The sequence below is a fragment of the Dromiciops gliroides genome, chromosome 2 (genome assembly GCF_019393635.1).
Source record: "Dromiciops gliroides isolate mDroGli1 chromosome 2, mDroGli1.pri, whole genome shotgun sequence".
NCBI classification, from domain to species: domain Eukaryota; kingdom Metazoa; phylum Chordata; class Mammalia; order Microbiotheria; family Microbiotheriidae; genus Dromiciops; species Dromiciops gliroides.
In genome coordinates this window covers 394,671,459-394,694,085 of record NC_057862.1, presented here as the reverse complement: position 1 = coordinate 394,694,085, position 22,627 = coordinate 394,671,459, and the positions used below count along the sequence as shown (strand labels likewise).

The following is a 22,627-nucleotide window of genomic DNA, read 5'->3' as shown; positions in this document are numbered from 1 at the left end:
ACTGCCCTGGACAAAGGGGAATTGGGAAAACAAATTCCTGTGGTGTTCTAGTTCCTGGGGGGTGTCTCATGCAGGCCAGGCATTCTTAGACCTATCAAGGGGTTGAGTTTTGGCCCACCATGAGCCTAGAGAGTCAAGTAAAGCATGGGGCAGCTCCACAGGGGTGATAGAACTAGTGCCAAATTACTAAGGACTTGACCGTATAGTAGTACTCTGCTACCAATAAAGAAGCCAGGCCTTAAAAAAATGTTTTGTTTTGTTTTTTTTCCAATTGGGAAAATCCGATGTAGATTCTCATGTCCTAGTAGCCAAGGAACCTTTTTTAGTTCAAATGTGAAATGGGGTAAGAAAAAAAAAATATTAAAGCTACCCAAAAAATCGGGAAAATAGATTTGGAGTGTTGTTCAATTCAAACGGGAATCTTTGTTCCAGTGCTCAGCTCCAAGCCAGGAGGCAGAGAAGGCCAAGTGGTTGTAAGTAGGAACCTATCCAACATAGGTCATGGAAAACCCGGGCTTCTGTATAGGACTGGTCACTGGGATAAAAAGGAACAGTTTTTTTCATTAGGGAAAAAGCCAAAGAGACCTCTGGGAATCTGAGTATACCTGAATCATAGAAGAAACAACTCATAGAATCACAGAACTGGAGACAGAAAGGACCTCAGAGGAGCTATCTTATAGAATCCTCTCATTTTACAGGTGAGGAAATTAAGTCCAAGGGAAGGTTAAATGATTTGTCCAAGGTAGGATTTAAACTCAGGTCCTCTTTCTCTAGAGCAGGGCTTATTCATTTGGTGTCTGTAACTTAAAAAAATTTTTTTTGACAACTGCAGCTCAGTATAATTATTTCCTTTGTAATCCTATGGATTTTTATTTTATTTATTTTTGGGGGGGGTGGCGTGAGGCAATTGGAGTTAAGTGACTTGCCCAAGGTCACACAGCTAGTAAGTGTCAAGTGTCTGAGGCCAAATTTGAACCCAGGTCCTCCTGACTCCAGGACCAGTGCTCTATCCACTGTGCCACCTAGCTGCCCCCCACTGATTTTTATTTTATTTAAATTATTAAAAACGCTTTTTTTTTTCTGAGAAGTTAATAGATTTCACCTGACTGCCAAAGGGGCCCATGATACACACAAAAAGGTTAAAATTGTTCATTCCTGCTCCAAAATGCTCCAAAGTCACTGTACCAAGCTGCTTCTTTCAGAGCAGGAGAAATATTTCAGAAAAGTGAAAACTAGAGAGAAAAAAATGGAAAATTCAGAAGAGGGGAATTTGGGGGTTATCCTCCCCATAAAAAAATCACAAGAAAAATATTTGCACAGTTTTTTTTCAAACATTTTTCTCCTGGGTTTTCACATCCCTAAATGAACCACACTCAAAAAATGTTAGTTGCAGACCATGTTATACATTATATGGTTTCCTGTTCTTGAATTAACAATGTGCCTTCAGTTCTGCAAAGGGCTGCCCTCTCCCACTACTGCTGCCTATGACCCAGCGCCAACAGGGAGAAAGTGGAGGATGCCTAGGCTCTGGGAGGAGGAGAGAGTACAGAGGACACGCAGCAGCAGTGAGGATGGTGAGGTTTTCAGGAGGGAGTATGGAGGAGTAGTTTACATGCAGAATAAAATACAGTGCAATAAGGGAGTATTCAGATCACCTTATCACCTTTCAGTCCGTGTTCTCCGATGTTTCCCATAAGCCCCTGCAAGACAGAAACCCTGTGTAAGTACCCAGCTCCAGGACAAAGTTCTGAAGACATTTGAGAGTTGAAAAGGGCCTCATGAATCATCTAGTCCAACACCCTCATTTCAGAAGGGAGGAAACTGAGCCTGGGGAAGTCAAATGACTTGCCCGAGGTTACAGCATGGGTCAGGGAGAGAGGTGGAACTAGAACCCAGATGACTTCATTCCTGTTCTTCCTCCTACCTCACTGAGCAACTCAGCAAGGGTCAGAGGAGGCTGGTCTAGAGATAGATGGCTTAGAGGTCATTCTGTCCAAACTCCTTCATTGACAGATGAGGACACTGGCACCCAGGGTGCTTAAGTGACAAAACAGGTAGCAGGGTAGTAAGTGACTGAACCCAGGTCCTCTGACTCCAGTGAGAGCTCTTTCCACTGTACCACATGGCTGCCATCTTCCTAGTTCATGAAGCTAATCCAGCAGTTCCCACCAGTCTCTCTGACCCAATCACAACAGGCTGAAGAACCAGAGAAGAAACAGCCCCAGGATTGTAATATCTCTTAAAGAGCAAGACTCTGCACAAATTCTTCTCCCTGAGTTTCCTGCTTTATTGTCTCTCTCCATTCCCACCCCCTTTAAAGGTAAGTGTTTTTGACATCTTGAAATTTACAGCATCAACAGCCAGGTATGCCATGTCCTGCTATAGGACACAGTGGGTTCGGTGGCTCACTTACCTTCATTCCCTTGGGTCCTGGGTAGCCAATTGGACCAATAATTCCCATGTCTCCCTAGGAAACAAAAAGAAACTTGAGGTATTTTAAGGGAACAACAAGGGTCTCAAAGCCAGACAAAGTATTGTAAAAGGCCTTCCTGGCTAGGATTCAGAGGGAGTGACCTATGCCCTAGAGGAGGTCTTACTCTATTAACCCACACCAATCCAGAGTTTTCTCAGAATTAGAGACTTTCAAGGAATAGTGCCCAAAGAACAGTGTTCTTTATTCAGCCCAAGATTCCTCTGGGGTCTCAACAAAGTTGGCCTGCATTCAGATTTCCCCTCTCCTCCTGCCCTACAGAGAATTTCTTTGCCTTTGTGTTTCCAGACAAGACTGGGAGAGGCAAACAGGTAATGAGTCTAATAGAAAGAACATTGAGTTTGGCCTTAGGGCACCTGCCTTTGAATGTGGACCTAGCATTTATTACTATTTACTAGTTGCATGTGAGCAAATCCCTTCTCCTCTCTGGGCTTAGGTTTTCTCATCTGTTGGATTGGATTCTTCCATCGAGTTCTAAATCTTATGCTACTTTCTGTGAGTCAGTCTTTAAAAAGCTCTTCCCAAAAGCCTTATGATCATGGAGGGGACAAGAGGGCAGGTTATGGGGACTCAATGACCCGAAGCAAATTTTCTACGGCTTCCCCTCCTACCAAAGGGAGATAGATGGCCATCCTTCCTCAGCTATGGCAAGGAAAAGTAAATAAAAGGAATGCGGCCAGCTCTTTGCCAAAGACAAAGTGGAAAACTGGAGCAGAAGTCATTTGAAAGGAGTAATGGATTCACCAGGTCCCCCAGGCTTGGAAATACACACTCAAGTTTCTCTGACAAGCTGCTTGGAGATGTCTCAGAGGGAAGGAGGAGGAGGAAAAATAAAGAATGTCATTCTATTCTATGATCCACTGGTTCCAGCCAATGGGAACCCAGGTCTGTGAAATGCCTCAAGGGAGAGAGAGTGAGTGGAGCTCCCTGAGCTTGGACAAATCTAACACAGACGTTCCTCAGTTGACTTTCTTTCCTCCCTAACTCGTCCCATCCATCCGCAGCACAAGACCAAGAGTCAGCTGACTTGAGTTCTAGCCTTGCCTCTGCCACTAATTCATTGTTAGAACCCTGGCCAAGTGAAGTCCCCTTTCTGGATCTCAAGTTCTTCATTTATAAAATGAGGGCTTAGATCAAGGCTTCTTAACCTGGGGTCAGTAAACTTTAAAAACTTTTTTTTTTTGATAATTGTATTTCAGTATAGTTCCCTTTGTAACTCTATGTATTTTATTTTCTGCATTTAAAAACATTATTTTGAGACATCCGTAGACTTCACCAGATTTCCAGAGGAGTCCATCTCTCTCTCTCTCTCTCTCTCTCTCTCTCTCTCTCTCTCTCTCACACACACACACACACACACACACACACACACACACACACACAGGCCAAGAACCCTTAAACTGGATGAACTTGAAGGTCTATAAAAAGTGCTGAGATCTACTTCCTCTAAGACATCTGGCTCAGTTATCTCATTTCTGTGAGATGCCTGGATTCCAGACCCTTGGTGACCATGTGAAGCATCTCCCATCCAGAAGCTGGCAGCTTGGATCAAATGGGGCTGCTCCTTCGGCAGGTATGGCTTTACTTCTGACCCTAGGTCTGATATCACAGACATCAGATCACAGGAGGGATTTGAATCTTCCAGCCCTGGGCCTCTGGTTGGGTCTCATTCCAGCTGAACTACCCACCCCCATTCTCTCCACCCCTGCCCCCAGTCAACCCCTGTCAAGCTGGTTCAGCCAAGACAAGAACAGAAAAAGCAAACAGACTGTAGAGGCTGACTCACTCCCCCTCCCCAACTACAAGACAGGGGCCCTCTTTGGGGGTGGACTTAGCCTCAAACAGAAGACTTTAGTCACTGGGACCCACCTCTGTGCCCCAGTTTTCCAAGAGAGCAAAGATTTGACCTATCCTTTCCAAATCTAAGATCATCTTTAAAAAGTACATTCCAAAATGGTACATTCTTCTAACCTACTTTGCTATCAGCTCACCAGTTGCAGAATCTGGCCAGAAGGAGGTAGGTCAGGGACCAGAGTCCTTCCCCCCTTAATGCAGTATGCCATAACTTTCTTCATTTGATGGTTGGGCGTGGCTTCTTCTCAAGTCAGCCAGAGTCAGCTTGGAGAGCCAAGAAAGAACAGAATATAGCCCATTGATAGGGATTCATACTCCTATAACTTGGCTTCCTCCAGTCTCACAACAGCCATGGAAGAATTCCCTATCCACCTTGTGCTAGGAGTATACAATGCTGGCTCAGGTCTTGGACTTCAAGCTCTTTCTCTTGGACTCACTCTTTGCTTTTCCTGGAAGATCGCTTCTGGTGGGGGCAAACACTCTCTTAGAGCTCACTGATTCCTTGGGAATTGAATGAATGAATGAATGACTTTATTTTAAGTGACTCCTGGGGAAAGGACTGAGAGCAGCATCTTATTGACTCCAAAATTATGAGGATTGAAGATCCAACACTCATGGCTGGCATCTGCCTGAGAGAGGAGCATGGGGTGTGCCAGGCCAGAAGTCATGAGACATGAGGCTTTTGGACTGGTTTGCTGTACCCTGCAATCATGCCTGCAGCAAGAGGCAGAACTGTGTATCTGCTAGACCTCACACACTTACTAGCTTAAGCCACTTCACTTTTTTGGCTCCCCTCTCCTCATCTGGAAGATAAGAGTGTTGGATGATACGGCCCCAACGCAACTTTACCACTCCAAATCTATGATCCTATGATCTTGAGTAGGTCACTTCCTCTCCCTGTGCCTCAGTTTCCCAATTGGTAAGAAGAAGGAATTGAATTAGATAATCTAGGAGGTCCCTTACTGCTATAACATTCTATGGCACTGAGCTGAGTTAGGAACCTTCGAGAACATAAAGCCTCTTTTTTTTCTAGAGCTCCAGGTTTTTTAAAGGCCTCCAGATCATTAATTGCCAGGAAAGCCTGCAATTGATTGGACCTCAGCTGGTTGCCAAGGTATCTTCCCATCAGGAATTTGAGGCCTCAGTTTTAAAAAAAAAAGACCCTGGATGGAGGAGTGGGGATAAAACACTGGGGTGTTGGCTGTGTGGCAAAGCAAGGATGGGAGGAAAACCTTTCAGAGGTTTGTATTTTAACAGGCCCCTGTTGCTCATAGTAGCTCTTTCTTCATAAAAGGAGCCAGTGATGGAGGGTCCAGCCTCTCCTGTGGTGTGTAAATAAACAGGGCTGGGTGGACTGAAGGAACATTGCCTTCACCAGAGGCCGTGCGGTTGGTTGCAAGCAACTGACAAGCCCTGAACCGGGAGCCTTCAGGAACACAGGCTCCCTTCTTCAGAGCACGGGACATAAAGACTTCTTACACACAGGGTGTAAACTTCAATGCCATCCCTGTCCAGCTCAGGATCAGCACAAGAGACTCCAGGGACATCTGATTTAAACACGGGGACTTCTGAGATACAACCTTTACCTTAGGAGGCTCTGGAGTAGCAGCAGAGGCCCCACAGGGCCACAGACACTGAAGGGGTGATGACGGCCAAGAAACTCTATAGGATGAGGCGATCCAGCTATTGGATTCAGAGCTCGATTCAAGAACTCTCTCAGTCGCAACATTCATGAGTTCATAAAGGGTGGGTGACTGAGGGAGGAGAGCCAACTTGTTTAGAGTGAAGATCTCTAAGAAGGCTTTCTCCCCTTTCTTGTACGGAGTATTTATTGAATTTAATTGTGTGTATGTGTATTATATGTGTGTGTGTGTATGTGTGTGTGTGTGTGTGTGTGTGTGTGTGTGTGTGTGTGTGGAGGGAGAGAGAGATCAAAATTAAAGATAAAGTGATGGTAGCATAGCATATTGGAGAGAGAGAAGTCCTTGAAGCCAAGATGACCTGAGTTCAAATACAGCCTCAAAAACATAATGGTTTGGGGCAGCTAGGTGGCTCAGTGGATAGAGCACCAGCCCTGGATTCAGGAGGACCTGAGTTCAAATCTGGCCTCAGACACTTGACACTTACTAGCTGTGTGACCCTGGGAAAGTCACTTAACCTTCATTGCCCCACAAAAAACAAACAAACAAAAAACCCATAATGGCTATTGATGCTAGGCAGCTAGGTGGCACAGTGGATAGATTGCCAGACCTGGAATCAGGAAAACTCATTTTCCTGAGTTCATATCTGGCCTCAGATACTTACTTAGTATCTGTGTGACCCTGGGCAAGTCACTTAATCCTGTTTGCCTCAGCTTCCTCACCTGTAAAATCTGAGATGGAGAAGGAAATGGCAAACCACCCCAGTATCTTTGCCAAGAAAACCCCAAATAGGGTCACATAGAGTCAGACACGACTGAACAACAACAAATATCATTTGACCTCTCAGTTTTCTAGGCAACTCTCTAAGACCGTAAGTCGCATTGGTAGGGGAAATTCCTTATGCTCATTGGATCCATGGTTTCATGGATCCAATCCCTCTCCTTATGTATCACAGTTAAAGATAAGTAGAGGTTAAGGTCCAAAAATATGGAAAGAACAATTAGCAAAATAATTCATTGAGGTTATGCCTGCACTTCTATTGTCAACTCTAACCATTTGCCAAAACCAAGTTGTGCTGGCCTCATTATAGAATGGGCTGAAATGGCAGACATTTTCAATTTCATAGCAGGAACCCAGGATAAGTCAATACTTTGCTAAAATGCTACTGGCCATCAGGAGATGGCTTCTTCCTTAAGCTAACAAACATTTTTTTCTTCACAACAGATAACAGGTTTGCTTTTCTTGCCAATCCATCTTTAGGCATGGGAGATTATCTTGTTTTTAACCTACCCAGACAACATTATTTTTCCTTGAGGCACAGACAGACCTATGATGACAACTTCCCTATAGCATCCTCAAGACTGGTCTTTGAAAGAGGCAAGGTCACTTGCTGGAAACTTCTGTAATAACCAGCAGAGATGGCTGAGTTAAGAAAGATGATACAAATGGGGTGATTAGGAATAGGGGCTGTCTGAGGCTAGTGGCTTCTCCTTTCTTTCCTCTAGGGACTTCACAAAAATTAGCCATTGCATCCATAGGGAACTTCTAACTTTCCAAAGGCCTTCTACAGATATTATTAGTTCATCAGACTCTCTGAAAGAGAGGAAGGAGTTAAGTAGGCAGATATTATGTCCACTTTTTTTTTTTTTTTTGCTGAGGCAATTGGGGTTAAGTGACTTGCCTAGGGTCACACAGCTAATAAGTGTTAAGTGTCTGAGGCTGGATTTGAACTCAGGTACTCCTGACTCCAGGGCCGGTGCTCTATCCACTGTGCCACCTAGCTGCCTCCTATGTCCACTTTAAAAAGAAAATGAGGCTAGGGGAGACTAAAGGTAACACACTAAAAGTCATACAATGAATTAGAAACAGAGTAGGAACTAGGCCCCAAGCCCTCCAGACCTCAGGTGAATCTGGTCTAGGCCTTTTTTCTACAAGGTAACACATTCTCTGTTTAGGACAAAATACAACTATTGATTGTTGGTCTTCTATTAAAGAGGGAGACAATGATGCCCCTGTGAACTTCTCAGAAGATATAAAACAGCTGTCTAGAACTTCCAAATATCACATTCTTATAAGATAGAATTTAATATAAGATAAATATTTTGTGGCCTCATCCCAAGGGAGTGTAACTATTCAAATTCCTTAAAGGTCTTTGTTATTCAGGTCACAGTCCCACAGCATGAGGTTTTAACATATATACATGATGCCTTGGGTTCACCAGAAATAAGGCCCTGAATTAATCCAGGTTGCCACTAAAATGGTTATTAATAAATGGAATTTTGATCCCCTCAGCAAAAAAAAAAAAAAGCAACCAAAACCACATCCTTCCTCCTAGTCTGTGGAAAACCAGACTCATAATCTCTCCCTTTCCCTTTAGCTCCAACGTTAGAGGGCTCCTTCCCTCTTCTGTTCCTCTGGGAGAATGACTCCACTGGGACCAGAGCCTGTCATGTCTGCTGCTCTTGCCTCCTGCTTCCCGGCTGCCAAGGCTTCCCCCAGGGAGGCCTGGGAATTGGGTTGGGGGTGGGCAACCCACTTAAATTAGAAGGTGGGCTCCTTCTAGGGGCCCTGGCAACTTGACAAATCACAGCCCTCTAGGGCCAAGGGGAGAAACTTTAGAATTAGATAGATTTCTTCTGGGAAAAAAAAGTCCCCATTGTTTTTCTTCATTTCTACCACCTCTGCTGGATTTTCCAGGGTGGTTACAACTAGCCCAGTCAAGTGAATTTTAGCAAGAGAAGGACTGAAGTCCAAGGAAGCCTTGGAGAGTTTTTCATCTCCACTCCCTACTCCCCGGCAAGAGAGGGCAGTGAGTCTGAAGGAGTGACAGGCCAAAAAAATAAAAATGAAAAAAAGGTCTATTGTATCACAAGCTCCTCCTGGGAACTTTGCTTGAGAAGGGCAGTCATTTCCACAGTTCTGCCACATTTCACACCTCAGCAGCTGAGCTTAGCCTAGTGAAAAGTGCCCTGGCCCAGGAATGGGCAGCCCTGGACTCTGATCCCACACTTCTGCTACTGACTCAGTTCTCAAACTTGAGAAAAGTCACTTGGCTTCTTCCTGGGGCCTCACCTTACTCATCTGTCAAATCGATCTTCCCCTCCCCCCTCTCCTTCCCCATGACCCCTAGCACAGTGCCCTGCATAATCTAATACTTGTCAAATATGCTGGATCACTCCTTTTCCAGCTCCAGTGCTGAGATTCTATGAAATAGATCCACTACAAAGCAAACACAAGGTATCTCAAGGGGGACGTGACCAGAGACTTCAAATATCGGGAAAGCTAGCATTTGGAAGAGGGAGCCGATTTTTTTTCCCTTTAGGGCTTTAGCTGGGAGCCAAAAATCAGAGGGTAGAACAAGGACCCACAGCATGGGCTCCATGAGGTTTTTATACAAACACCCATGATGTTTTAGGTTTCCCCAGTGGGTGCTAGACCAAACAAATATGATGGTAGCTGTCTGGGGGAAAAAAGAAAAGGTTAAACTAGAAAGCATTTACCCTTCTAAGGTGAAAACCTGTCACAAGACTGGGAAGGATCAGAGAAGGTTCCATGGGTCTTAGAAGCCCTGTGTCTCTTGCCCGTTCTTCCAGACCCCAGCATCTCCCAGGCTCTAGAGGAACAGCGACTGAGGCTGCTGATACACGTGGTGTTCTTTTCAACTTCCCTCTCCACCCTGCTGGCTCCAACAAACATTTGGAGACCAACCCCTTAGCCTGACCCGGTCGACTAAAAGAGAAAGTCAGTCTGCTCAGGGGAGGCACCAATAGTGGGGTGACTTTGGTGCTTCTTAATTATGCCCGAGATGTAGGTGGTCCCTTCACACAGCTGTTTTCCCAACTGCAGGAGATGCAGAAACCTGCCCACAGCTGGCCAGCAGGATGTCTGGGATTCTCGTTAAAGGGAAAGCTGGAAGGAACAATTATTCAAACTGTCTCCCCTCTCTCCACGACAATGGTAGCAGACCTCCTGTCGATATAGAATACGCTGGCTCTAGCCCAGGCCCTGACAGCTCGCCCCACTTAATGACTACCGGATTGCCTTATACAACCAACCCACTCTACCTCATTCTCGGCATCTGCTGATCCCCAAGGCGCCTTGCGGGGGCCGGGACCGCGTTCCAAGTCGAAAAGAAAGAGGAGAGAGTGCGTTAACTGCGGCGGCCTCTGTAGGACAGGTCTTAGGGAAAGCAATGCTCCCCTGCCCTCCAAGCCTGAGATGGCCCTAGAAAAATACACTTGGATAATCCTCCAATATTAGCGTCTGGAAACTGGATTCTTATTCCCATCCTTGGTATCTCAACCCTTAAGGAAGTATCAAACCTCTCCTGAGTCTTCTGTCTCTGGGTCTGTAAATCTGCCAGGAAATCTCTCTTCCCCAGCCTGGGGTGGGAAGGAATGCCTGAGAGATGACTGCAGGTATTTGGTCTGAGGGCAGCCTCACCACACTTCACAATAGTTGTCGTAACTTAGATAAAGGTCCTCTTAGGGCAGACACAAGAAAGACCTCAGAGGCAACACGAGGCTGAGCCACCAATGGAAACCCTATGTTTTCTTTAAGCAGACAGGAGATAACCATGGGGCTAGAGTGGTTTAGATGCAGGGGACTAGACAAGATGTCTTGTTGTTGAATTGAATTGAATTGATGCACCAGCCCTGAGGGTTTGGCAAAGCTCTGTCCCATGATCCCCAAGGTCGACAGTGCTGCAATTACCAGACCCTCTAGCCCTGCCTCAAAACACAGGGCTTGCATTTGTGTGTGTGACACACACTCACTTGCACATACACTCACTCACACCCTCACTCATACACACACACACACACACACACACACACTCTCACATAGACACACTCATACACATGACACGATGGAAGTCTAGAGGATCTGAATACAAGCTCTGCCCTCTACTACCCATATGACCTTCAGCAAGACACGTCCCCAGCATGGACCTGGATTTCCTCACGTGTGAAGTTAAAGGGGTTGAACCAGGTACTTCTCCAGCTCTAAACCTACCTTCCTGTGATCCTATTGCCCCAGCTGACTGCTTGCTGGATTTCATCTGATCCTCCCAATAACCCCTCAAAGTAGGTACTAGGGTATCGTGAAACCCTATTTTACAGATGAAGAAACTGAGGCTGAGAGGTTTTGTCCTGCCCAGGGTCACACAACTCTGAGTGCCTTTTACTCATGTCTTAGACACCCTTTTCCACCCGCAGTTGGGGAAGAGGAGAGAATTTCTTGGAAGATTTACAGATTCAGAGACTTGAAGACTCGGTATAGAAGAGGGCATTGTGGGTCTTGCTGAGGGCTAAGGTATGGACACTTCTCGGCTCTTTCCTGGGCATTGAGAGAATCCAATACCCACACTTGCCATCTCTGGTCTCTTGCCTGGGTCCAGTGATTGGCAACACGGCCTGACTCCTGGACCAGGAAGAGAAGATGCAGGGAACCATTTCTGTCTGTTGTGGCTGCAGTCACCCACAGTTGGAAGCCTTTTGGGGTTGGTTGGTGAGCAAGGGTAAAGTTCGGCTATGGGACTCTGCTGGCATGGGGCTTTAATGGACCCAGATTATGTGAGCTATAAAAAGGGCCTTAGGACAGAACACCCCATCTCAGAGCTGGAAGGAACCTTCGAAAGAATGGAATCCAACAGAGAGGCAATGTAGAGACTGAATCTTCAATTCCCAGGAAGCAGCTGAACAAGGAGCTTGGCTCTGTTCCTTCCCAAGGATGGTCTCTCTCATAGCACAGGCCTCCAGGGGCCCTCTGGGGGTCAATAACCAGAGGCTTTGTAAATGCTTACTATGGGGAAACTGTAGGACTTAGGGTGCCTGGTGTCTCTAAGAATGGCCGGTGTCTACTGAATCTCCCCCATCCCAGATCCAGGTTCAGAGTGTCCTACCTCTTCTCACCTTGCTCTCCACAGAGCCAGAGTCACACCTAATGCAGGCAAACTTTAGAGAGTAACAGACACATAGTGAGAATTGCCTGAAGTTACATAGCAAAGCATGGACCCAGGTCCCCTGAGCTTCCAGTCTGGGACATGACCTTGTAGATGCCCCAAGAAGGCACAGAAATAGAGAGAGAATGGCCTTGTTGGGTGACAGCCCAGTCAAAAGACAGACACAGCGGTCAGCTAGATAGAAGCAGATACAGAGGCATAGGATGTTTGCTCCCCCAAACAAAGGCCCAGACCCTTCTAGTGCAGAGGTTCTTAACTTGGGGTCCACGCCCTTAGAGTAAATTGTGATAACTGCATTTCAATAGAATTGGCTTCCTTTGAAATCCTAACATCTGAAGTTTTATGCATTTAAGAACATTACCCTGAAAAGGAGACCAGAGGTTTATGGGGTCCATGCCACAAAAAGGGTTAAGAACCCTGCATTTAATCCAACAATAAGGAGGGGTGGGAACCAGAGAAGGCAAATGACCTTTCCCAAGGTCACATCATGAACTCTCTGGGTGGCTCTGACCCACTACTGAAATTTAGACTAGAGACCTTAGGGTTCTTTGCTACAGAGAAAACTCAACCCCTGTTCTTCTTAAAAAGTCAATGAGATTGGAGCACCTAGGTGGTGCAGTGGATAGAGCACCGACCCTGGAGTCAGGAGGACCTGAGTTCAAATCCGGCCTTAGACACTTAACATTTACTAGCTGTGTGACCCTGGGCAAGTCACTCAGCCCCAATTGCCTCACCAAAAAAAAAAAAGTCAATGAGATTGCTGGAATTGAGTCCCAGGGAAGGTTAACTCAACTAACCAAGGTCACTCAGCTGGTTAGTAACAGAGCTAAGATGAGAAGCCAGGTCTCCTGACTTCTAGACCCCTGCTCTGTCATTATACAAAGATGCCCCCCACAAAGTAGAATGATTTCAATCCCTTCCTCTCCTCCAGTTCCCAGGCCCCCAGGTCGGGCTTAGGTTATATTCTCATACTCACAATAAGTCCATGAACTCCAGGTGGGCCTGGGGCACCCAGCTCTCCCTAAAAGTGAAACAAAACCAACACTGTTAAGGGCCGTGGGTAGGGATTTCAAGGGATCGGGGGCAACTGGGTGATCATAGCGCTAGGCCCACCCCCATCTGGTGGTGGTATTTTCCAGAGTCAGGCACTTAGAGAGGGGATCCCTATAATAAGACTAGTTCACACACATATCATTTTAAGTTTTGCCAAGCGCTTGACATACATTGTCTCATCTAAGTCTCACAATAACCCCTCTAGGTATGAACTAAGGGAATTATTAAATCCTGTTTTATAGATGAGGAAACAGAGGTAGAGAGGTTTAGTGACTTGCAAGTGCTGGGATTTGACCCCATGACTCTCTTGAGTTCAAGTCTAGCACTGATTCTTTACAGTAGTCCTCACTGCCTCTCTAGGCAGATGGTTTATTGGGCTATCCCCATGGTTCTGCAGGCAGCTCAGCAGAAAGGGATGAAAGTAGTATTTTGTGGCAAAAAAGAGGAAAATCCAAGAAGGGTAGAACAGGAAAAGAAAGTAAAGTTGAGGAAATGGGGCGGGGGCCTTCTATGGCCTGCATTTGCTAGAAGACAAAGATTTGATTCCAGCATTTGAGGCTCTTCACCTTCATCTCACACTACCCTCATCCCACATTCACTTGAACCCTCTACACTAGCCAGACTGGCCTCACCGTTCCACACACGTACCATGTCTGTACCTTTGTTCACAGCATCTCCTGAATCTCGAATACCCTTCTCTCCTTGGTCTCCCTATACAAATGGACACACCCTCCAAAGCACACAGCTCGAGCCCCACCCCAGCCATGACGACCTTTCACAGGCTACAGAATTTTCCCACATGAGCTGAAGAGCCAGCTTGGCCTGTGGGTACCATCTGTCAGGGCCTATGGGGCATCAGGTAGAGCCCAGATTAATTCACAGAATCCCAGGCTATCAGAAGTGGGCCGGGGCACTGCTCCCTTCCTGCCTCACACCATGAACTCTACGTGTGACTCTAGGCAACTAATCCCCCCCTTCTCTGGGCCTCTATTGAAATTTAGGCTAGAGATCTCAGGGTGCTCAGCTGTAGAGAAAACAGCCTCTGCTCTCCCCAAATTGTGGGGGAGATTAAAGGATGGAACTAATGGGATCACGTTTTCAGCATCAGCACCTTCATGTCAGACAGCAGCAGGAAGTCAGACTGTCCACTCAAATCCCCAGCTTTGGAAACAGGGGGATGGTGGTGGGATGGTAGTTCCCCTCAAAAGGGCAGGGAAGTCTGCAGGATAAACAAGTTTAGTCATCTCTGATATTTCCAGGATCTCAGGATGTGCCTATCTCGCCTCCCATCACCTATAAATTCCCTCGTTAGTTCTCCCAACTGTGCTTGTAATCCCAGAAGGGGGAAGAGAAGGGAATAAGCATTTATTAAGTATGTACTCTATGGGACAGACACTAAGCCCTTTACAAATATGATCTCATTTGATCCTCAAAACGCCTCACATGGAGGTGCTATTATGGTCCCATTTTACAGTTCAGGAAAACTAAAGCAGAGAAAAATTAAGTGACTTGCCCAAGGTCACACAGCTATTAAGTCCATGAGGCAGGATTTAAATTCAGGTCTTCCTTACTCCAAGGCCAGCTTTCTATCTACAGCAGAATGACTATTAGACAATGAATCAAGTGGTGTGTGTATAAGCCTTGGCTTTATCACTAACTTACCAAGAGACCTTGAACTTCATTGAACCTCAGTTTCTTCAACCATAAAAATGGATATGGGGGCAGCTAGTTGGTGCAGTGGATAAAGTACTGGCCCTGGATTTAGGAGGACCTGAGTTCAAATCCAGCCTCAGACACTTGACACTTACTAGCTGTGTGACCCTGGGCAAGTCACTTAACCCTCATTGCCCTACCAAAAAAAAAAAGCAATAAAATAAAATAAAATGGATATAAAAATGCTTGCCCTGCCTACTTCACAAGGTTGTGGGGAACAAATGACAAAATAGATGTAAAATGCTTCAAAAAACATACAAGTGTCATACAAAAGTAAGGTATAAATAATGCCACCACAAATTAACTCCAGTGTTGATTTAATTATCTTTTTTTTTTTTTTTGCAGGGCAATTAGGGTGAAGTGACTTGTCCAAGGTCACACAGCTAGTATATGTTAAGTGTCTGATGCCAGATTTGAACTCAGGTCCTCCTAACTCCAGGACTGCACCACTGTACCACTTAGCTGCCCCTAATTTAGTTATCTTTGTCACTATATCCCCTACCTGGGATGGCTCAATGGCTGGGGGAGTAGGCCTAGAGCCCTGTACACTTCCAGCTCCTCTGCCTATGGGCTAGACTGGAAAAGAATTATCCCCATTGTAAGGAAAGGAAGACTGAGGATCATAGAACTGAATTCACTTGCTCAGGATCACACATCTGGAGCGGGGAGCTACTTTAACAAAGCAAGCTACTGGGTTTTTAAAAATTATTTATTATTAATTGACCCAGTAAGGGACATTTTTAGGGGTGCTAATTGTGATTCTTCATTTCAGACATATTACAGCTCATGATTAATGGAACTTTGTGGGAGGGCGGAGAGGAGAAACCACAAGCCAGCCGCCCCCAGGATGGGCACAGCTGGGTACAGCTGCTCAGGACAGGAAGTGAAACAGCATCTTCATCTCACTGCCTCCTCAGAAAGGAATTGGAGGATGCTCAGTAAGTGCTGCACACAGACCCACGCGGAGATCCTGACGCTCCTCACCCCTCATAGCCTCCAGCTCTGAAATCTCTTGGGTATTCAGTCTGCTCCAAAGCCCTAGACTGCCTGTCAAAAGAACAGGAAGCGCTTCAAGAAGGGTCCCAGACCCTGGGGCAGACTGACCTGGCTCTGTGGTTAGCAATTCTGCAGCCAAAAATCCCAAACCAAACTTCAACATCTTCCTGCACTTGGAGGATTCCAATTATTTGTAAACTCTATAAACAAGGGAGGATCTCTTCCCCACCCCCTTCTTCTTATAGAAGGGAGTGATTTCCTTATAGTTCAAGTGGCTGAAAGCATTCAAGACCCACTGCTGGCCATAAATATGTAGAGAATGTTCCCAGACAGCACTGGCCTCCCAGCTCAGTGAGCAACTACAATTCTCCCGTGCCCCAGGTCCTTTGGCATGGAGATGCTCTCGGCTTTGCAGAGGCGTGGACATCCTGGAGTCCAGGTAAGATTCTCCCAGAGGGCAAACCAGGAATCTGCCTATGGGCCTAGAGGGAGAAACCAATGTACTCACACTCTACTCTCTTGGCAGGGAGGGAGCAGCAGGGCTGGAGCCTGGACACCCTGCACCTGGTCTTCTGTCTGGTCAAAGACAGGTCAACCCTAGTGAAGCCGCTTGGTTTTTCCAGCCTAGAAGAGACCTTTGGGGATCAAATAATCCAACCCACTCCAATGAATAGAGAAGGAAACAGGCCTAGAAAGGGGAAATGATTTGCTCGGCATCACACAGGGAATAGCAGTTAGGAACCTAGCCCTCCTTGTCTTGTCCCTTGAACAACAGTTTCTTCTGTTATAATGCCTCTCGTGCCTCTAGCTGGCGCAGTGGATAGAATGCTGGCCATGGAGTCAAGAAGAACTGAATTCAAATCCTGCCTCAGATACCTACTAATTGTGTGGCCCTAGGCAAGTCACTTAACTTCTGTCTATCTCAATTTCCTCAAATGCAAAATGGAGATAATAATAACCCCTAGCCCACTCAGGGTTGATTTGAGGATCCAACATGATATTTGTAAAGTGCTTAGCATAGCATCTGGAACATAGTGGGCACTTAAATATGTTTGTTCTCTTCCCTTCCCTTGAACTGATGATACCCTTAATGGGACAGACAACATTTCCAAGGCAAGTACACAAAACCAGCTGGGAAAGGTTTCATTTCTTTCCCAATTCCAGTTGAGTCTCTTTCAGCTCATGGATGTACCAGGGGCTAGAGTCAGAGCATAGGCCACAGAAACTTTTTTAATAGTAAGGTGCCCTGGCTGGGGCTGGGGTTGGGTCCCAAGATAAATGGAAACAGAGGGAGGAGGATAGGGAAGAGGGAGATATGAATACCTTGGATCCGTTTGTTAGATTCTAAATTAAACAGTGGGGAACAGCAGTGCATGGTAGAGTGGCCTTAAATCAATAAATATGCTTCTCTCCTTGGCCTCCCTGACCCAGAAGCAGACAGTTCACCTTCTCCCCATAATCAACCCCTCCTCATCTCAGACCCAATGTTCTTTCTACATCATCTCCAAACACTTACAGGGTTGCCATCCAATCCGGGGGGCCCTCTTTCCCCAAAGTCACCAGGAAACCCCTAAAAGGATGAGAGAAAGAGGAAAATTAAGTCAAACATGAACATTGACCATTGGTATCACTCCAGATCTAGACAACACAGTATCCTGGCCAGAGCAAGGAGCAGCCTTGGGTAAATAACAACCCAAAGATAAGCTCCCAATTTATTCTCACTCCTTTATTCCAAAGCTTAGAGTGCAAAGTCTCATCCTCCCCCAAGGAAGCAACGCTATTTACAGAATTCAGAGAATTTCAGAACTGCATTGTAACAGAAAGAATGTGAGATCAGGAGCCAGAGGACCTGGGTTCAAACCTCAGGCCTACCTTTTACTATCTACTCAATGCTGGACAAGCCACTTAACTTGGTTTCCTCTTCTATCAAAGGAAGGGATTTAGCCTAGGGATTTTTTAAAGCCCCTTCCAGCTCTAAATCTATGATCTGGCAATCCCATGAAGAGCCTTACAGGTCAACTCTTTCAACCCTGTAATTTCTTTCAATTAAATTTTTTTAAAAATTAATATTTTATTTTCCCCCAATTACACATAAGTTAACATTTTTTTTTAAACTTTTGAGTTCCAAATTCCCACCTTCCCTCCCCCTCCCATTGAGAAGGCAAGTCAACCTTCTAATTTTACAAATAAGGAAGCTAAGACCCAGAAGGGAAGTGACTTGCCCAAGGTCATACAACTGGTTAACAGTAAAGCTAGGTCTAGAACCCAGGTCCCCTGACTACTAATCCAGAGCTTTAATAATTTAACTTCACACTTTGGGGCATATACAAGGAAATCTGAAGAATCATAGGTTCAGATTTAAAGCTAGAATGGATCTTGGGGCCATCAAGTTGAATCACCTCATTTAACAGATAAGGAAACTGAGTTCTGGATAGGTTGTCAATGGTGTCAAACTCAAATAGAAAAGGGGTTACTAAATGGTACATAAGGATCTCAGTGGGCTGTGTATTGACTTAGAAAACCACAAATTAACATTATCTGTGTTTTATTGTATTTTTTAAAATGTTTCCCAATTATATTTTAATCTGGTTTCCCACACTCAGGAGTGTTAGGGTCTCTGGGATTAAGTGACTTCCCCAAGGTCACACATGCAGAATATGGCAGAATCTGAATCCATACCTTCTGACTCCAGCGACAGTGATCTTTCTACTGCCTGTTCTCACAGGAGGTCTCATTAATTTAATACTGATGAATCCTGGGCACCGAGCCCAGGCTTATAAGGCCTTAAGACTAGACTGTGACCCATGTGTACAAAGCATGTTATGAAGGAAAAGGAGCTCACTGAGGAAGCTCTGGAGTCCAGGGGTACTGCCAAGGGGGAAGGTCTTGGCTCTGGCAAACACTGGGTCCCTAATTTAGGGCTTCTTCTACTCTATGAAAAAGAGCCAGGTCTTTGAACCAAGGAGACCATGTCAAACATGGGAAGCCCCACTGGAGCAAGGGAACAATTTCATTCTGACTTCAAAAGGAAGACAGACAGAAGACCAGTTCGGGGCTAAGCGAAACCCAATATTTTCCCCTTCTTGAATTTAAACCATTGTTTTCCAGGGGAAATTTAATAAAAAACAAACCACATGTTTTTCTAACTAAGTAAAAGCCTGAACTACTCAAACAATAAAGATTCATGTTGGAGAGTAATTCAGATCCTGGTTTCTAGGGCTACTAAAGAAATAAAATAAATACATTAAACCCAAACTTGTAAGAGGACTGAGCATGGAAGAGCTAAGAACTTTAAATGTTTGCAACTCCATGCTGTCCTATTTCGCCTAGACCAAACTTATTCAGCCTTAATTTAAATTCCTCCTCTTGTAGGAGCCTGTCCAAGATCAATGGGGGTAAAATTAATCCCCTCCCCCATAACTAATGCCCCAATCACCTCCCAACTGTGCTTCAAGAATGGAAATCATAAGAAAGAATGGCACTGGGCAGCTAGGTGGCACAGTGGATAGAGCACCGGCCCTGGAGTCAGGAGTACCTGAGTTCAAATCTGGCCTCAGACACTTAACACACACTTACTAGCTGTGTGACCCTGGGCAAGTCACTTAGCCCCAATTGCCTCACAAAAAAAAAAAAGAAAGAAAAAGAAAGAAAGAATGGAACCAAACCTCAGCTCATGGCTACCATTTAAGTACCAATCACCCAAGATAGTGGAGCACTGAGGCTTTTGCAAACATTAAATGCAATTAAATGCACCAGACCCTGTCTTAGACAGTGGGAGAGGAATCCAGTAGAAGTCCTTGAGACATGGGAAGAAAATCAATTAGCAAATGTGGAACTATTCTCAAAAAAGGCACGTGGAACATGAACAAGGACCCAATCATACCACTGCTAAGCATATACCTCAAGGAGGTCAGAGACAGTTGGGAGGGTCCCACATAAGTAAAAATACTCACTGAAACACTTTTTGTAATAGTAAAGATCTAGAAGGAAAGTGGGTGTGCAATGACTGGACAATGCTTGCACAAACTGCAGTATATGGATATAATAGAATATTATCATGCCATTTGTTGTTCAGTTGTTTTTGAGTCATGTCTGATCCTTTGTGTCCCCATTTGGAGTTTTCCTGGCAGAGATAATGGAGTGGTTTGGCCATTTCCTTCTCTAGTTCATTTTATGGATGAGGAAACCAAGGCAAATAGGGTTAAGTGACTTGCCCAGGGTCACACAGCTAGTAAGTGTCCGAGGCTAGATTGAACTTCACTCCAGGCCCTGACATTCTATTTACTGTGCCATCTTGCTGACCCAATGTTCTTCTATAAGAAATGATAAATAGGAAGAATTCAGAGAATTTTGGGAAGACTTGTATGAACTGATGAAGAGGAAGAAAGGAAGAAACCAGAAAAACAATTTACATAATGACCATAATAATGCAAAGGAAAATAACTCTAGAAGACTTCATAACTGCGATGAATGCTTAAACTAGTTATAATAATACAAGATCCCCATCAGTTCAAATAATGAATTCCCTGAAGTGGTCATACCTATATAAATTTGCACTATTTGAAGTTATAATTATCTCAAATATGGTCACTGGTTCCAACCCAATGGAAATATTAAGAGCAAATTAAAACAACATGATTACTTTCCAGAAGTAACAACAATCACAACAGCTACCACCACCACCAGCAGCAGTAGCATTTATATAGTGCTTTAAGAGTTGCAATGCATTTTATAAACATGATCTCATTTTACCCTCACAACAATGTTGGAAGATAGGTACTATTATTGTCCCCATTTTACAGATGAGGAAACTGAGACAGAAGCAAATAGATGGACCTAGGGTTACAGTTATTAGGTATGTGAGTAAGGATTTGAGTTGACGTCATCTTGACTCCAAGTCTAGCACTTTGTCTGTGTTAAGTGAACCTCTATGTAACGGCAAAGAGGTGGTAGATGGTAGGTAAGGAATAAGGCCTACATTTTCAGACTTGGTCAATGCATGGATTTGTTTCTCTTGACTCATTTGTGACAAGGGAAGGTTCCATTTTGGGAGGGTAGGCAGAGAGTCACTGTGAAGTGATAGTGACTTTTTTTTAAAGAACCAATTACTTTTTTTAAATTAAAGAAGGCACACCATGATTGACTCAACCCTGGCTCCAACTCAATCCATTTCAGGTTCTGCCTCTCAGCCTCACTTTATGTTCTAAGGAAGCAGAAAGATACAGTAGTAAGAGCTCAGATTTCAGGTTAAAGTAATTGAGTTCAAATCTAGACCTTGCCACTTACTATGAGACTTCCCCTTTCTAAGACTCAGTTTCCTCATCTGTAAAATAAAATGACTGGAATAGATGTTCTCTAAGTTTCCTTCCAGCTTTAAATTGATAATACTTTGGGCCCTGAATCCATATTATCTCCAAGTGCCATCAGATGGGAACTTGGGAACCTGAGTTCAAGTCATAGCCTGTGCCACTAGTCAGCTGTGTGACCTTAGTTAAATGGTCCCCTCTCTGTGCCTCATCTTCATCATCTGGAAAAAGAAGTCAGCATACTACTCTAATGGAAAGAGCACTGTTTATGGAGCCAGGGGGCTTAGGTCTAAATCTGGTCTCTGACCCTTGATACCTTTGCGAAAATCACTTAATTTCTTCAGCTGTAAAATGGTGGGGTTGCACTTGTTGGCTTCTAAAGTCCCATCCAGTTAATTATTCAAAGTTGGTGGAAAGAATAAGCTTTAGAGTCCCCTCTAAATTTGAGATCTTAGGGTCTCTCTGGTTCAGTTAGGTAACTACCTCTTCTTCAGGCTAAGCCTAGTCCCAAAGCTGCTATGGAGGGAGGGAGAGAGGAAAGGCCATGGCATTAACATCTCAGAATCAGCTATGGGAATTTGGAGGAGAGTGAAAGGACAGCCTCATTCAATTTGGGCTCAGCCCTCTTCTCCTGACATGGGGCTGGCAGGCACTGAAAGAATTATGAATGGGCTCATGGGGGAGGTGCCGAAGCAGGAACACTCTGGTGCTGGCACTCCTAACAGGCCTCTTTCTCCTGCAGGAGCTCAGGTTACGACCCATTGGGTCCCTCTGGACTTTGGGGATAGGACAAGCCTGTAAGCGGTTCTCCCTAAGCATAGGCTGGGCTTCAGGAGGATGGGGGTCAAAGCCACTGCCCCATGCCCTTCCTGGGGCAGGCTCCTGCTCTGTTCAGGGTAATGCTCTTCTGTTTGTCCTAGGGTGTTTGGGCTGTACATAGCAGAAAGGTGACAGAAGAACAAAGGACCAACCCTCCACCAAGGTCCAGCAGCTGTGACCGCTATCAATACCACAACCCACTGAAGAGAGGTGAGTGCCCAAGGTGTAGTGTCTTCCTTCAAGGCCCAGCTAAAATCCCACCTTCTACAAGAAGGCTTTCCTGATCTCCCTTAATGCTTGGTTCGTTATTTTCAATTTATCCTTAATTTCACATATCTTGTTTGTACAGAAGTGTTTGCATGTTATCTCCCTCATTTGACTTTGAGCTTCTTGAGAGCAGGGTCTGTCTTTTGCTTTTATTTGTATTCCCAGTGTTCAGCATGTAGTAGGTGCTTAATAAATCCTTATTGACTGACTGACTGCCTGATCCTGTTTTGGAAATGCTATCCCCATCTGACTTCCTTCTTCCCCTGTAAAATTCCCCACTGTCTCTGGGGCAAGACACAAAGTCAATACATGTTAAAGTTGGGTGAGATATTAGAACACAGAATTTCAAAGCTAGAGGAAACCCTAGAGTCACCTATCTAATCCCTTAATTTTACAGATGAGGAAGACAAGATCCAGAAGTGATGACTTGCTTTGAGTTGGGCTCTTGGCCCCATCTCCATATCATCCAGGTGCCCAGAGTTCCTTAAGAGGAAGTCACTTAAAAATAGGCCATTCATTCATTCAT

At 45.0% G+C, this 22,627-nt stretch overlaps 1 protein-coding gene across 1 annotated transcript in view; it reads right to left on the bottom strand.

Annotated features, from left to right (window-relative positions):
* The window catches only part of COL27A1 (collagen type XXVII alpha 1 chain), a 257,922-nt gene that overhangs the window by 131,406 nt on the left and 103,889 nt on the right, over positions 1-22,627 (bottom strand). Inside the window, 4 exon segments of the mRNA XM_043989157.1 lie at positions 1,656-1,700; positions 2,414-2,467; positions 12,924-12,968; positions 17,226-17,279. Of these exon segments, the coding sequence (XP_043845092.1) occupies positions 1,656-1,700; positions 2,414-2,467; positions 12,924-12,968; positions 17,226-17,279 (198 nt within the window).